The sequence below is a fragment of the Ranitomeya variabilis genome, chromosome 3, assembly GCF_051348905.1.
Source record: "Ranitomeya variabilis isolate aRanVar5 chromosome 3, aRanVar5.hap1, whole genome shotgun sequence".
In the NCBI taxonomy this organism is placed as follows: domain Eukaryota; kingdom Metazoa; phylum Chordata; class Amphibia; order Anura; family Dendrobatidae; genus Ranitomeya; species Ranitomeya variabilis.
The window spans coordinates 372975972-372991339 of record NC_135234.1 but is presented as its reverse complement, the minus strand read 5'-3'; the positions used below and the strand labels follow the sequence as shown (position 1 = coordinate 372991339).

Here is a 15368-nt window from a genome sequence, read left to right as displayed (position 1 = left end):
CAAAGTGCATATATTACCAACACAAGGGAAGCACAAGCATGTTGCCCATACAAGATTGTACAATACTAAGCTGCAGAGTAATGAAACATGATTTACCTTTATATCAGCGATGGTGCCACATCCCCAACGCGCGTTTTGGCAGCGTGTTTTCATCTCCCCCAACTGCATGGGTTCCCTGGTAGACTCAAGCCCAGGTTCCATTGACCCCTGATCCCCCATCCGAAAATAGAGGCTTCTCTTTATGTCTCTGACTTAGATGGCGTTCCACACAGATATATGGAGACATAGCCACCTCCAGTGAAGCAGAGCTCTAATAAAGCAATCCTTTAGCCTCTCCGAAAGCCCCTGACAGAACTGACTACAGAGCGCAGGGTCATTCCACCTAGTACCCGTAGACCACCTACAGTACTCTGAGCAATACTCCTCTGCTGGCCGGTCTCACTGCTGAAGCTGACGTAGCCAGACTCAGCCAGAGAGACACGGTCGGGGTCGTCGTAGATAAGACCCAGAGACTGGAAAAATTTCCTCCATAGTCTGACGCGACTGGCAGACAGGAGAGAAAATGCCCAGGCTTGTTTTTGAAACATAAAAGATGAAAATACATATATTTTGTCCTAAAATACAAAGGAAATGCGTCATCTTTAACTTTAACTGGTTGGCAATAGAGATATCTCATTGCCCAGAGCTTTCCACACTAGGGACCTCAATTCTGACCTGTATGGCCAGATAAGTGGACATTACAAGAATAGTTCCCAAAAAGCTATCAAGTTGCTAGATTAGGCTTGTGCAAAATATCTGGGGCATAATAACTTGTGCTGTCTTGGCATACTCCTGACCGATGTATGTTTCTAAGTTTTATTTTCAATTGTAGCAAATTTTATCCAATGTAGACCACACATTATTAAAATGTTTTCCGATTATATTTTTAAATAATAGAATACATTACAGCATACGTCTGGGCTACACATCTGATGTATTCTTTGGTAGATGTTCTCTAATATGTTAGCTATGGTGAATACACCCAACACAGTCTGCAGAGATCAAAAAAGTGCTTAATATATATTTTACAATTCCCATTTTCTTTTTTATACAATTATATCCGAAGCCTGCCAGCTATATTGACTTTTACAGAAACCCGAGTCAGAGGAGAAGCTTGTTGCCTCATCACTCACTGATGTTGCTGTTCAAGTACTAAAAAAAAAATATGGAAAATTAGAGGAAAGCTTCTGATCTGTCTGACATATTTAGGTTGCTATCTTAGTTTTTTGTATGTTCATTCTGAAAATTGAAAAGCATAATTGTTCAGAATTTTTTGGAAATAAAATCAATGGAGAGAGACGCAAATATACAAACACCTTTCCTTGACAGCAGAGAGCAATACGGTATTATTCCCTAAATAGAAGGGGGCTCTAGGGTGTTTAATAGATATGCTATAAATGAACAGAAGTGAATACATCTTTAAATGTAATCTGTCAGCAGGACCAACCCTCCTAAGTAGTCTATATGGGCATGTAGGTCATAAGAAACTGAATAAAATGATACCTTGATCATCCGCGATCTGATGTTTTATTTCAGAGAAATCCATGATTTTCTTATTTGTAAATGAGCTGTTAAGATCTATGGGCCGGATACTGACTTGCATGAGAATCTGCCTCCAGAGCTTATATTAAATAAAAGGGGAGTTACCAGTGTGATATGTAATGGCTGCGCTCTGCTCTCCTGATCTCACTGCAGAACTCTGTGTGTGATTATACCCGCTTTCCTGTGTTAGTTATTTGTCTCACATTGGTAACTCCCCTTTTTATGCAATATAAGCTCTGGAGGCAGATTCTCGTGCAGATCAGTGTCCACCCCACAGCTCATTTATATTTAGGAAAAACATGGATTTCTCAGGAATAAGACATTGGATCGCAGATATCAATATATCATTTTATTCAGCTTTCTATGACCTACATGTCCATATAGACGGTTTAGGAGGGTTGATTCTGATGACAGATTCCCTTTAACTCTTATTGATTGCTATGGCTAAGAAAGACAGTTTTCAATTTAGATACATGATGGTGTCTGTAGGTTATTTAATAGGCCTGCATTATTTACTTATTGGATTTAATGTCTCATGTTTTCTTCCTCAAAAATAATAACAGAATAACTGCAAATTTTAGACTGTAAAAACTATTTCAATAAATGTATAATTTCCAAATGGTATAATTTAATATAGTGACACTGGGGAAGAAGATGAAGACCTTTATGATTGTGTTGACCTGGATGAAGAGGAAGGCCATGAAATATATGAAGTACTCATGAAGGGTGATGAGCAACCGGCACCGCTGAAAGATGGGGTAAAACATTGAGCTAGTTGTGTCTGCATGTGCCACAATAAATCATGACAAAGACTGGTGCTAGGTGACTGCTATTCTGTGCAGAAACGTATGCAATGAAATATATAAAAGTAACCTAATAAAACAACAATATAAGCTAACAAGCTAGTGATAGGTTATGTTCACATGTAGCATCTTTTTCTGCACAAAAAATGCAGCCTATGGCCAGGAAATCTCAGAGCGTGTTTTTGGTGCATTTTTTATGTACTTTATGATGCATTTCTTAATGCTTTTTTTGTGTAAAGCCATTTTAATATTAATCCTATTATATTATATTTAAACTCAATGGGCATAAAATGCTGAAATACTTAATATGTTGCATCACAGGTCAAAAAATGCAAGAAAAAAAATCTACAGTGTGAATAAGACTTTAGAAATTGCATTCCTTTTGCTGTTGTTACACTAAAATGCTGTTATTGTTTGTGCACAAAGAAAAGCATGCAAAAACGCTAGGTGTAAACAAGCCCGGTGAGTGGTATTCCGTGGGGCTATATAACTAAAGTTACAAAATATAGCCGTTTTAACCTCAGATATGACTGGTCTTGCATTGATCTTCCTTACTGTATTCTGTTCTACAAAGGTATATCTATTTTTCTCTTAAAATAACAAACAGAAAATGACTTCCGATGACATGAAAAGGTGCTGCCTCCATGAGTTGTACCAGACAGAGGAAAAGTACACAGACACGCTTGGATCCATCTGCCAGGTACTGATATATGTAGCAGCAGTGGACAAGGTGATCCAGATTTGCTGCATAAAAGCTGAACCTTGTATCTCTGAGGATCCATTGATGAATGTCGGTGAAGCTGATTGGATTGTTTCTCTTTTTCAGTATTTTATGAAGCCCTTGCAGAATTTCCTTCGCCGAGATAAAATTAGTGATATATTCATCAATATAGAGGTGACTATATATATATAGTATAGTATTTATGGATAGGAATATTGGATCCTGTGTTATCAGCTCTAAATAATATGCATTGTTATTCAAAAGTAAGTGTACCTATTATAAGGAATCTAGAGATGGGTAAACGGATGGTAACTGTTTTTCACTGCTGTTTGGTCACACACACTATCTGTAATGTTTATTCAGTTTCTTAAGACTTCCATACACATTAGACAAATGTCGGCGGGACCCAACGATATCATCAAGTTTGGTCGAGGGTCTTATGTTTATGGGGGCGTCAGCCCACTGATGGTCCAGAGAGATGTCGATCACGCATGCTTGATTTTAGACTGCCGATCGCATTATTCACCTTGTAAGTTGGCGGCTTTCTCATTTGCTCATAGAGGAAACAGTGACGCTCAGCTGAGTGAGTGCTCCTGTATATGGGAGAGTTTGGCCAACAATCATCTAATGTATATGGTCAAGCTTAAAGCGCTGCCTGCTTATCGCTGTTACTGAGCTGTGTCCTCTCACTATCCTGTGATCTGTGTCCTCTCACCACTCAGATTTACTACAAAGCAGCTGCTGCATTCCCTGCCTCTGCTTGTATAAAGGCTATGATAGTCGTTCCTGATTGGCTGTGCTAGAGCACATGATATGATAACTGTAAAGCATTATGGGAATATCTGAGTGGCCACACCTGAGATAATGTGAGTCTGGCTCATGCAATCTTCTGATTTGAGTAAATTGGTAGTATGTATTTTTTTTCGTGATTCGCACAAAATTACTTACGTCTTGTTTGAATTCACCAGTTGCAGTAAATTTCCTTACATTTTTCACAGATTTGATTTGCATCTAATTAATTCGCTCATCTCAGAAAAAAAAATGACTGACCGTACTGTAGACCTTAAGGCTGGCGCTGCACTGCCACACGGATTGTGCAACATAATCTTTATTTTTATATATGTCTTTGGAATGTTGGAGGAAACCCACGCAAAGACGGAGAGAACATGCAAACTCCTTGCAGATGTTGTCCTTGGTGGGATTTGAACCCAGGACTCCAGCGCTGCAAGGCTGCAGTGCTAACCACTGAGCCACAACATAAATTATTGCTGCTTCACTACAATTTTACAGCTGTTATTTGGCAATAAAACAAAACACATCCAAATCACAAACAGGTTAGATGGGAGTGAAAAGTCATTAGTGACTTACTGTACATTGAGGTCTATGTGGTAACAGCTCTTCCCCAATGCGGTTATTGTAGCATGCTGCAGATTTTCTGCACGTAGCTGTAGGATAAATTTGCAGTGTATCTGCTATGTGGGAACATGCTTTTAGATTATTATACTTTTTTGTTAGCCAGATATTATGTTAAAGTCTAAAATATAATTTAAAATCATATCATATACAATGCATTTTGTTTTGTAGTGTTTTGGTGTGGGGGGTGAAGGCGTGAAGGCGTTTTCTTTTTTTTTAAATGCAGAAAGTATTGCCTTTGGTGCTGTTTACATGCAGTCCTCTAATTTGATATAAGAATAAGGGTACGCTCACCCAGGCTTATATTCCCTCATATGAGAGAATAGGGCTAATTATGCTAATGACAGTCGGCTCAAACTTTGTCAGAGTTTGATCCGAGTGTCATCTGAGCGTTATACAATTACACCGAAAAAAAATTAACTGGCGTACAAGTTGGTATGAATGCAAACTAGGAGGATGTTCACACTGGTCATAAAATAGGCAAAACCCAAGAAACAATCAGAATAAACATATACCCTGCTGAAAGTGAATAAGTAAAAGCAATAGTGCATATAAATAACATTGGGCACTTAGTAAACACAGTTTTTGGTAAAAAAAAAAAAAAAAAAACAGCGTAAAAGCCATCCCACCAGTGTCATGGTCTACTCTAGTTTGGATGGTCCTAACCTCTAATATTAAACCTTACCATGTGCCATAGTGACGTTCTGTGTGACTAAGGGCTGAGCAGGACCGGGTCCCAAACATGGACACATAGCTAGTGGGGAGCTTTTTAAATGTCAAATCCAACTCAAAGGAAAGGAGGCCACACCGTTACTTACGCTTAAAAAATGAACTGGACTACAAGTTGCTATGCATGAGTGTGATACGATTCACTCACATGAGAAAATCGCAGCACATGTGCGGAGAAGATAGAGAACTTAATTTCTCCATCTTCTTCTTTCTCTGTGTATGCGGTAATCGGACTGCAGTCAGATGTTATCCGAGTGCAGTCCAATGTTTTACACGCACTCATAGACTTGTTTGGGGGTGCATGATCCGAATATCAGAGCCACTCGCCGCTTGCTGTGATTCTTTTCTCATACCGAGTCGGCATGAGAAAATCGCACATCTGCACTGCCCTATAGTATAACATTGGATAGTACTCGGCCATGCTATATGGCAGTGTGAGCAAACCCTAGAGGCTTCATGCATATTTAACCAAAAAAACACCAAAAATGCTTGCAAAAATGTTCAGAAAAACACTTGCGGTCCATGGTGGATTTTATTTTACAAGTAAAAAGTGTGTGTGAAGGATTCAAAGTGGCCCAAATACTGGAGTTAACCTCCAACCGTGCTTTATTACATGTTATTTTCATGCTTTTGGTATCCAGGATGTTCTGCTTATCTCCATATCCACTTTATTTTAGGACCTGAGGAAACTCCATCAAAACTTTTTGTTAGATACGAAAAACTTCACTTCATTGAAGACCAGTCAGAACTTGCATCAAGTGTTCCTTCAGTACAAGGAGAAGTATGATAAAAATAAATATAAAGAGGACGCACTCTTGTTAGGGGGATAACTCATAAACCACACACTAATGAACAGATACTTACTATATATCATGAGACCTTCTTTTTCTTTTTTTTATAGGTCATATAGGCAATTTAAGTGCAATTTATTGAAGTCACTTATATTTTTTTTTAAGCACCAGAAGCCGCAAATCCTTTGAAAAGGCGCAAAAATGCAGCAAACTGATATCTACTCCACAGGGGAAACTGGAGTGAAATGTGCCAAAAAAAATTGCTCATTTATTAAAAGTTGCAATTGCTGAACCTGTCTAAAACATTTGGATAAGCAAAGTTGTCGAGGAAAAATAAAAAATAAGACTTAAAAAACAAGAAAACACATAGGAAATAAGCAGCAAATACAAAAATAGATCAAATTATTCCAGAAACGTGGAGAAGCAACTATGGTGAATCCGGGCCGTAGTTTCTATAAGGGCTCGCTCACAGGAGGGTATGACTCGGATGAGTGGTCTCCGATGTTTTATTGGATAGCACTCAGACCAATATTATACTAGGGGGCAGTGCTGATCTGCATCTTTTTCTACAGCATCGGACTGTAGAAAAAAAACGCATCATGTCCTGTGTAGGCAGGACTCACACTGCTGAGAAATGTAGCAGTTTCTAGAAATTTGCCTATCGGCGCTCACATTGTGCTGTCGGTTGGTCTCTGTAATGCTGCTGTATGAGGCAGGATTGGAAGATAACAGTGTGCTCCAGTGATCCTGGCCAGCTTCATTGTGGTGTTTACAAGCTCTATAGAAAAGAGATTGTAAGCCTTAGGGCACAGTCACACATCAGTATTTGGTCAGTATTTTACCTCAGTATCTGTAGGCCAAAACCAGGAGAGCAACAATCAGAGGAAAAGTATAATAGAAACACGTCACCACTTCTGTATTTATCACCCACTCCTGGTTTTAGCTTACAAACAGTGTCTGACTGGGGTGCCAAGGGCCCACCAGTAACTTTGATTTTGGGGGCCCCACTTTTCACCTGCATACAAATATTACACTACCCCCATCACAAATGTACCTATAGCTCTATATAATAATAAACTGGGTACTGTGGTTAGGGAATGATGAGATGCTGCTTTTTTCTGTACAGAGTGAATCAAGTGAATTATGCCAAGTACTGCCCATACAGTGGGATTGGGTCTCAGATCTGCATAGGGGCCCACCGGGGGATTGCCCTGTTACCCTGTGGGCCAGTCCGAGCCGGCTTACAAATACTGAGGTAAAAAACTAACCAAATACTGAACATGTGAACATGGCCTTATGCTAGACAGCAGAGGTGGCTGGTATCCTAAGCAACAAGCAGTAAACAAACAAAATAAAAAAAAATAAAAAAAACAGTAAAGGACAGTTCAAAGATGCTTTATTTTTTTTTTCTTTTCACAACGTGAATATATTACACAGTATGAAGTCCAACCTGTTCTCTGCTACCTGAAGGAGTAAACCAGTCTGCATAAATTATCATCTATCCCATATACTAGACTTGTGTTCTCCACTCTTCCCTGGCACCCCATCCTGCAGTTTCATTCAAAATCTATGGGTTTGCAAAAATAGTTGAGTGCAATGCTATGCTTTGCTGTTTTGTACCTCCGACACCATAAATGTAGAACAGAGTGCCAGTCTTGCATCCAATGGCCTACCATGCAGCATTAGAGACACAAGTCACTTATTCTGGCGATCAGTGGGGATCTCAATGATGACACTCACACCATTCATTCGCCAGTCTTCAGCTCTTCTCCGTTTAGTCACTTGAAATGAGACCAGCCAGCTCATTCTACACTCTGTGTGTGAGCAGGAAGTTTCTTTTACAATGAAAACCTATGGTGCCTCGCTCGGATGCTCTATAGGCTTACATTGTAAAAGTCACTGCGCTCTGTGTGACCCGGAGCAGCCTTTAATGCACATTTAATGATTACAAATGTCAGTAGGAATGCTTCTTTAATTAAATGAGACTGAGCTGCCTGCAATACCAGATATAGTCATGTGCAAAATCCCTTTAAAACACCAGAAAAGAAACACAACTCAACTAATATCTTTCTTTATCACTAATTCTCTCAAAAAATGACTTCTGCCCAGTTTTCATGATTCTGTCTTTTCTACCAGGTTTCTTATTTATGGCACATACTGCAGTCACGTGGAATCTGCCTCTAAAAGATTGGAACAGATTTCCCAGGAACATGAGGGATTCAGGATGAAGTTAGAGGTAGGGGTGTTGTTACCTAGTGATATAAATTGCTTGTTATTCTACACAAGTTATTACTTTGGGCATCTTACTTACTTCTCTATACCAGCTCTCTTAGCATTGGGCTTTACTTCAGCACAGCAGTTATAATGTCACGAATCTATGCAAAGTGACTAGTGACGTGCTGACCAATATGTAAATAGGATTGTCTTATCATGCTTCTTTCTGGATATCAATGCTGTTCTTATCAATCCTATTAACCGTGTAATTCCACATTGTACTAAATAGTAGAGCCATTGTTATAAAATGAAAATAATCCCATATACTGATCTACCTGCAATATTGTAAATACATCACACTGTGTATTTCATCATGTCAAAGCCAGTGACAACATGTTAGGTGTCGAGTTCTTGCCGCTGCACAGGGGGAATCTCGAGCCATGTCCACTGTGGTCTCCCATTTTTCTCCAGCTGCAGTGGAACCTGCTCAGCAGAGACATCGGTCCCAGCGCCTGGCTCGGACAGATACTGCACGTTTGGTTATTGCTACCCTTCCAGGTTCAGCCATTATAACCAGTACTGTTCGGCGGCGAGCAGGCGCTCCTGGGACTAAGTCATGCTTTTCACCTTTTGAGCATGCCCAAGGGAAGACCTCTCATTGGAGGTCGGGGGTCACACGCTCAGGTCCTGTAGCAGCTCCTATTGGTCCACTAGGAAGGCCCTGGAGAGCTACAACTATAAAAGGTTCGCACGGCCATGCGCTAGTATCATTTGTGTTTGGCTGTTGCCAGTGGATACTCTACCACTCAGTTTATATGTGGTGTGAGTCTGTTTAGCTTTGGGGCTGTACACTCAGGCAGGCAGCTAGCATCAGTGGGGGCAATTAGCCTTGGCTTAGCATCTGGTTCCTTCATGTGTGCGGTTAGCACAGAAGAGTTCCAGAGCAAGCACAACCCTAGTTAGGGTATTATTCCCTGTGTACAGCGCGACTCTGTGAGGCAAGAGATCGCTTCCAGTTCACACGGGGTGAAGTTTAACCCACGTGTGAGCTCAGTGTCCATCCGCCATTACTTTGCAGCAGGTATCTCTGCATGGTGGACCCCGGGCTGCGAACACACCTCGTATCAGTCTGTCTATTACTTGGTGCGTTCCGCTAGCCCTAACACTACATACACAGACTGGGGTTTGTTACAATCCAAAGTATTTTTCTGTTTCCTATGCATAGATTAATTAGTTAAGAGTCTTCCCCACTTTCTTTTCATCTTCTACTGGTAATTCTAATATATGGTCATACATTCTCCCTGATGACAGAAGTTGAATAGCTATGAAACAGAAAGACGGCAGCGCTCCAGTGATATAGCAAAATGTATTCTCCCATAAACATGATGCAGCATTTCAATGCTCAATGGCTTTTTTTTTTTTTTTAAACACAATAGTGCTAAAAATGCTGCAAAGTAAGGCTACTTTCACACTAGCGTTAACTGCAATACGTCGCAAATGCATCGTTTTGCCGAAAATACGCATCCAGCAAAAGTTCTTGCTGGATACGTTTTTTCGTCATAGACTAACATTAGCGACGCATTTGCGATGCATTGCCAAACGTCGCGTCCGTTTTGCGACGCTTGGGCGTGTGGTAGCGGACTGTCGGGAGAAAAAAACGTTACATGTAACGTTTTTTGCTCCCGACGGTCCGCTTTTTCCGACCGCGCATGCGTGGCCGGAACTCCGCCCCCACCTCCCCGCACTTCCCCGCACCTCACAATGGGGCAGCGGATGCGTGGGAAAAATGCATCCGCTGCCCCCGTTGTGCGGCGGAGACCACGCTAGCATCGGGAACCTCGGCCCGATGCACAGCGACGGGTTGTTCCCGACGCTAGTGTGAAAGTAGCCTAAGAATGCTTTTAAAAATAGAAGTGTTAATAGTTTAGATTTATCAATTAATAAAATGCAAAGTGAGTGAACAAAAAGAAATCTAAATTAAAGTATGAAAGTATCAATTCTTGTAGGTACACTTACATGCAGTTTTTGACCAAACTCAACAAGGAGATTGTTCTAAACATCTTGAAGAAATAACCACAGATCTCCTATGATGTAGTATTGTGCATATCCTTCTGTCTCTTCATGTAATTCCACACAGACTTGATGATGAGGTTAGGACTCTGTTAAGGCCATAACATCACTTCTAGGACTCCTTCTTCTTATGTCTGAAGAAAGTTCTTAGTTGGGGTCATTGTCCTACTGCACAATAAAATTGGAATCAGACACTTCCCAGGTATTGCATGATGAAATACATATCTACTGGTATTTCTCAGCAATGAGGATAACAATAATTTTACAGTATTGTGCAAAAGTTTAAAGCACAGTACTATAAATCATATTAATATTTACTGTGATCATCCTTTGTCTTCCAAACAGCATTTCTGTTTCTATTTACACCTGCACCAATTTATGGATTTGGTAGGATTTTAGTTAATTGTATCGGTATCCAATCATACGAAACAGGTTATAGTATTAATCATTCCCTATATATATGTTGAAACACAGTCATTAATCAATATAGAAACTTTCGTGTAGGAGGGTTAGCACTGGGTGAGGAACAGGCAAACTCTGAAACAATGTTGAGGTTGTGGAAGACAGTTTCATGTCTCAGGTCATATACATCATGGTAATACTGAGAACAGCAAGAAGATACAATGCTGCATCAGCATGGTCTCTTCTAGGTAAAGATTTGTGGAGAATTTTCTCTTGGATTAAAAAAAGAAGCAACAATTATTCTCACATTCACACAAACTGTTATACAAAAAATGTGAAATATCAGTACAATCACAGGTCTGAAGTAATTAAAAAAATATTATGCTGTCTTGCCCCTATTTTTTTAGTGCACTAGGAATGAAGAACACAAATGTATTCAGAAGAGAAAAAAACTTGTTCTCCAATGCTACATTGTTTCTACCACCACGTATAAGTCCTGAGATCCAACAAAAAAAGAAAGAAGAGTTTGGCATCTCTGGCAAAATAATTTCTCATTTTACTAATCTTCCAAAAAAGATAGTCATGACAGGATGATATTTCAGATGTTGACGCATTTCGACTTCCACATTCTTAATCGTAATATGCCCCTGATTTCTCAACATTTATAAAAACATTACCATAGTTTCGTTTGTTTTGATGAAGGCTAGGGGGAAGAAAATCTACTAATGATTTTCCTTTTCTTGAAATAAAACCACAACCTTGTTTCCAAATTTTAGCCAAAGCTTCATCTTGGTTTAATACTGGAAAATACTTCTGTATTATCTGTTTTATAGCATCAAATTGATTACTATAGGATGTAACAAAATTCCCACCAATATTTTTATTTTTATTAACCTTAATTTTGTTACAAGAATTATCTCTATGCAAAAATTCCTTTTGTAGTTTTTACAATTTTTGAGAGACTTAGTGCCTTTTTGCAACCACTTACCAATATTATTCCAGCTCTGAAGTTTTAAGAACTGTTGAGGTTTCAAATTGGCCTGAACATGTGTAATTTTTTATTTGTGATGTGGTGAATCTATATCTTACTATTCCCCATCATCTAGCATTAGAAGCCATTAACCATCACGTAAAGACTTACAGTCAATTTACATGGGAAATTTCTAAAAGCTCTCTTAATGTCAATTGAATATTTATTGCAACATGATTTTTTTTATGCTTGATAAATATTATTTACAGATTCAGGGCGCCTAGGTTTTCACCTTCTTTGGCAATTCTTTACATTGCATGGTGGGAGAAGTTTTTCATTTTTTCTTATAACAACCCATTTTTGGATTGCCTGCTCTGGTACGGTTGCTTCATCGACGACATACTTACTGTATAGTGTGGTGTAGGGTTTGAGCGGCTGTGTCGGAATTCATGCCATTCATAAATAGAAATCTAGCAAATTTAAGATTTACTAACTTCTTATTAGTTTCTGATAGCACTCCTTTTTAAAGACTACTTTTGATAGGGGACATTGTGTGTCACTATTTACAGAAAACCCTGTGCAGGGGATACAATATTAGGAGCAGAAAGTTATCATCTGAAATACATAATTTGCTCCATACCTTATGGAGAAATAGTCCGTGCTAAAAGGATTTGTTCAGACTCAAAGGTTTTTTTCTGAACAATGTAACTTGTCCAGGATAAATTAAGACAAGAGAGTACAACAAAAGACTCCTAAAAAATGCAAAACAAAAATTTTAAAAACAACAAGAGAGAAGTTATTGCAGAGATAAATCTTAAAACAAAATAAAGGTTAATAAAAATAATAGTGTGAATTTTGTTACATCCCAAAGTAATCATTTTGATTCTATAAAACAGATAATGCAAAAAAATTTACCAGATTGAGGTTTAATTGCAAGAAATGGAAACTCATTATTTTCTTTCCCATAGCCTTTATGAGAACAAACAAACCTGAGGGGGTGATTGGAGAAAACTATTATCTAAGAACAAGGCATTATGGATCATGAAATTAAATACCAGGTCACCGTCAGGCTTAAATTTTCGCAATGTTCTCATGTATATTTATTGCAATATCAAGTTAATGTTAATGCTGTTTTCTTATATTTATCTTCTGTGACTCATTACACACATGTTGCATATAATTATTTGCATGATGTCATCATGAAGGAGTGTTTAGTGTTTTTATAAATGTTGAGATACCATATCAGGAGCATGTTACAATCAAGACTGTGAAAGTCGAAACGCGTCAACATCTGAAATATCATCCTGCGATGATTATCTTTAATATGGAAGTTTAATAAAGTGAGAAATTATTTTACTGGAGACGCCAACCTCTTCTTTCATATTGGATAACAAGAATGTATATTTGAAATTCAAATGCAGCAGATCAGATACAGTAGGTACCAGCTTCACTATATCACTGAACAATCACACCGAGCCTGGCACTGCTGCTGGCACCTGTCCTATCTCTGTTTCCTTCCCCCTATCAATTGAATGCATGCATTAGTTAGTCCAGACTTCTTCACTCTTCTTCAGTGTTTCAGTTATTCAATATATTAATATCTGGAGTATTTGTCCAATATTTTAGGGCTTTTTTATTCTTTTCTCTATTGCTGAGCTGTAAACTCTAACAAACTGTCACAATCTTAAAATTGAATCTGCCTAAATAAACTTGCCTGAAGTTTTGCACATTACTGGCTACCTTGCATTAAGCCACCCCACACCATAATCCCAGGGGTAGGACTGGTGTGACGTTTCCTCTTGAAGGTCTCATTGTTCATTGATGTTCAGACTAATTTCTGGCTATCATTGCTTCCAAGACAAAAGCAGGGCTCATGTGTAATACCATGAAGATGCTATCATTAGGGAATGACACAACGGTCCTACTCCCATAATATCGTGTGGGATAATGTACGGTAGCCGAAACTCTCTAGTCTTTATTCCAGGTACACTAGCTGTTCAGCATTACATTAATTTGGTCGTGGACCTAGTGGTGTGGCCATTTTTCTCTAGTGTCTTTAGAGACAGTTTTCAAAGCAACAATTCCAAGCCTCATGTTGCGTTTACTACTGTAGGCAGACTGTGTGGCCTAAACATGCTACCATGGCCTGTAGCATCTCCAGTCTTGTCTCCCACCTAGCATATATGGAACATCGTAGGTAAGCAATTGCAAAGGGAGCTTGTTTTTCTTATCTTTCAGGTTACATCGGGGCTTATCTACAGCATTACAGAATGCTGTAGATAAGCCCCTAATGGCGGTGGCCGCAGTTTATAGGGCCAAAATTAGGTCACAGATTCCCTAAGGAATAGAGGGGACCACCAGCCTTCCATGCGGCAGCCCCTCCCATGCCAGACAGGCCTTTCATCTTACTGGTAACCAGGGCCGGCATCAGCATCCAGCACACCTATGCAGCATCAATAGTAAAAAGATATAATGTTAAAAATAATTTTAAAAAATAAAAAATCGTGATATACTTACCTTCTGGCGTCCCCCGCAGCCTTTCCGATGCTCGCGATGCTGCCGGCAGCTCCTGTTCCCAGTAATGCCTTGCGAGACAATGACCTGCAATGACGTAGCGGTCTAGCGAGACCGCTACGTCATCAGGTCATTTCACAAGGCATTACGGGGAATGGGAGCTGGCGAGAGCATCGCTAAGGCCTGGGCTGGATCTGGGGGCCGCCAGAAGATGAGTATATAACTATTTTTTATTTTAATTCTTTTTTAACAGGGATATGGTGCCAACACTGCTATATACTACGTGGGCTGTGTTATATGCTACGTGGGCTGTACTGTATACTACATCGCTATGTTATATACTATGTATCTGTGTTATATACAGTTATATGAAAAAGTTTGGGCACCTCTATTAATATTAAGCTTAATGTTTTATAAAAATTGTTTTTTTTGCAACAGCTATTTGTTTCATATATCTAATAACTGTTGGCCACAGTAATGTTTCTGCCTTGAAATGAGGTTTATTGTACTAACAGAAAATGTGCAATCTGCATTCAAACAAAATTTGACAGGTGCATAAGTATGGGCACCTCACCAGAAAAGTGACATTAATATTTAGTAGATCCTCCTTTTGCAAAAATAACAGCCTCTAGTCGCTTCCTGTAGCTTTTAATGAGTTCCTGGATCCTGGATGAAGGTATTTTTGACCATTCCTCTTTACAAAACAATTCCAGTTCAGTTAAGTTTGATGGTCGCCTAGCATGGACAGCCCTCTTCAAATGATCCCACAGATGTTCAATGATATTCAGGTCTGGGGACTGGGATGGCCATTCCAGAACAGTGTAATTGTTCCTCTGCATGAATGCCTGAGTAGATTTGGAGCGGTGTTTTGGATCATTGTCTTGCTGAAAGATCCATCCCCTGCGTAACTTCAACTTTGTCACTGATTCATGAACATTATTGTCAAGAATCTGCTGATACTGAGAGGAATCCATGCGTCCCTCAACTTTAACAAGATTCCCGATGCCGGCATTGGCCACAAAGCCCCAAAGCATGATGGAACCTCCACCAAATTTTATTGTGGGTAGCAAGTGTTTTTCTTGGAATGCTGTGTTTTTTTGCCGCCATGCATAACGCCTTTTTGTATGACCAAACAACTCAATCTTGGTTTCATCAGTCCA

The 15368-nt window shown here is 39.4% G+C and overlaps 1 protein-coding gene across 4 annotated transcripts in view; it reads left to right on the top strand.

Annotated features, from left to right (window-relative positions):
• VAV1 (vav guanine nucleotide exchange factor 1) overlaps positions 1-15368 on the top strand; it is a 157587-nt gene that overhangs the window by 58689 nt on the left and 83530 nt on the right. For all 4 annotated transcript variants that reach the window (XM_077295973.1, XM_077295972.1, XM_077295971.1 and 1 more), the window contains 5 exons: positions 2219-2339; positions 2992-3084; positions 3211-3279; positions 5925-6028; positions 8175-8274. In XM_077295973.1, coding sequence (XP_077152088.1) covers positions 2219-2339; positions 2992-3084; positions 3211-3279; positions 5925-6028; positions 8175-8274 — 487 coding nt within the window. The remainder of the gene's footprint in view (positions 1-2218; positions 2340-2991; positions 3085-3210; positions 3280-5924; positions 6029-8174; positions 8275-15368) is intronic.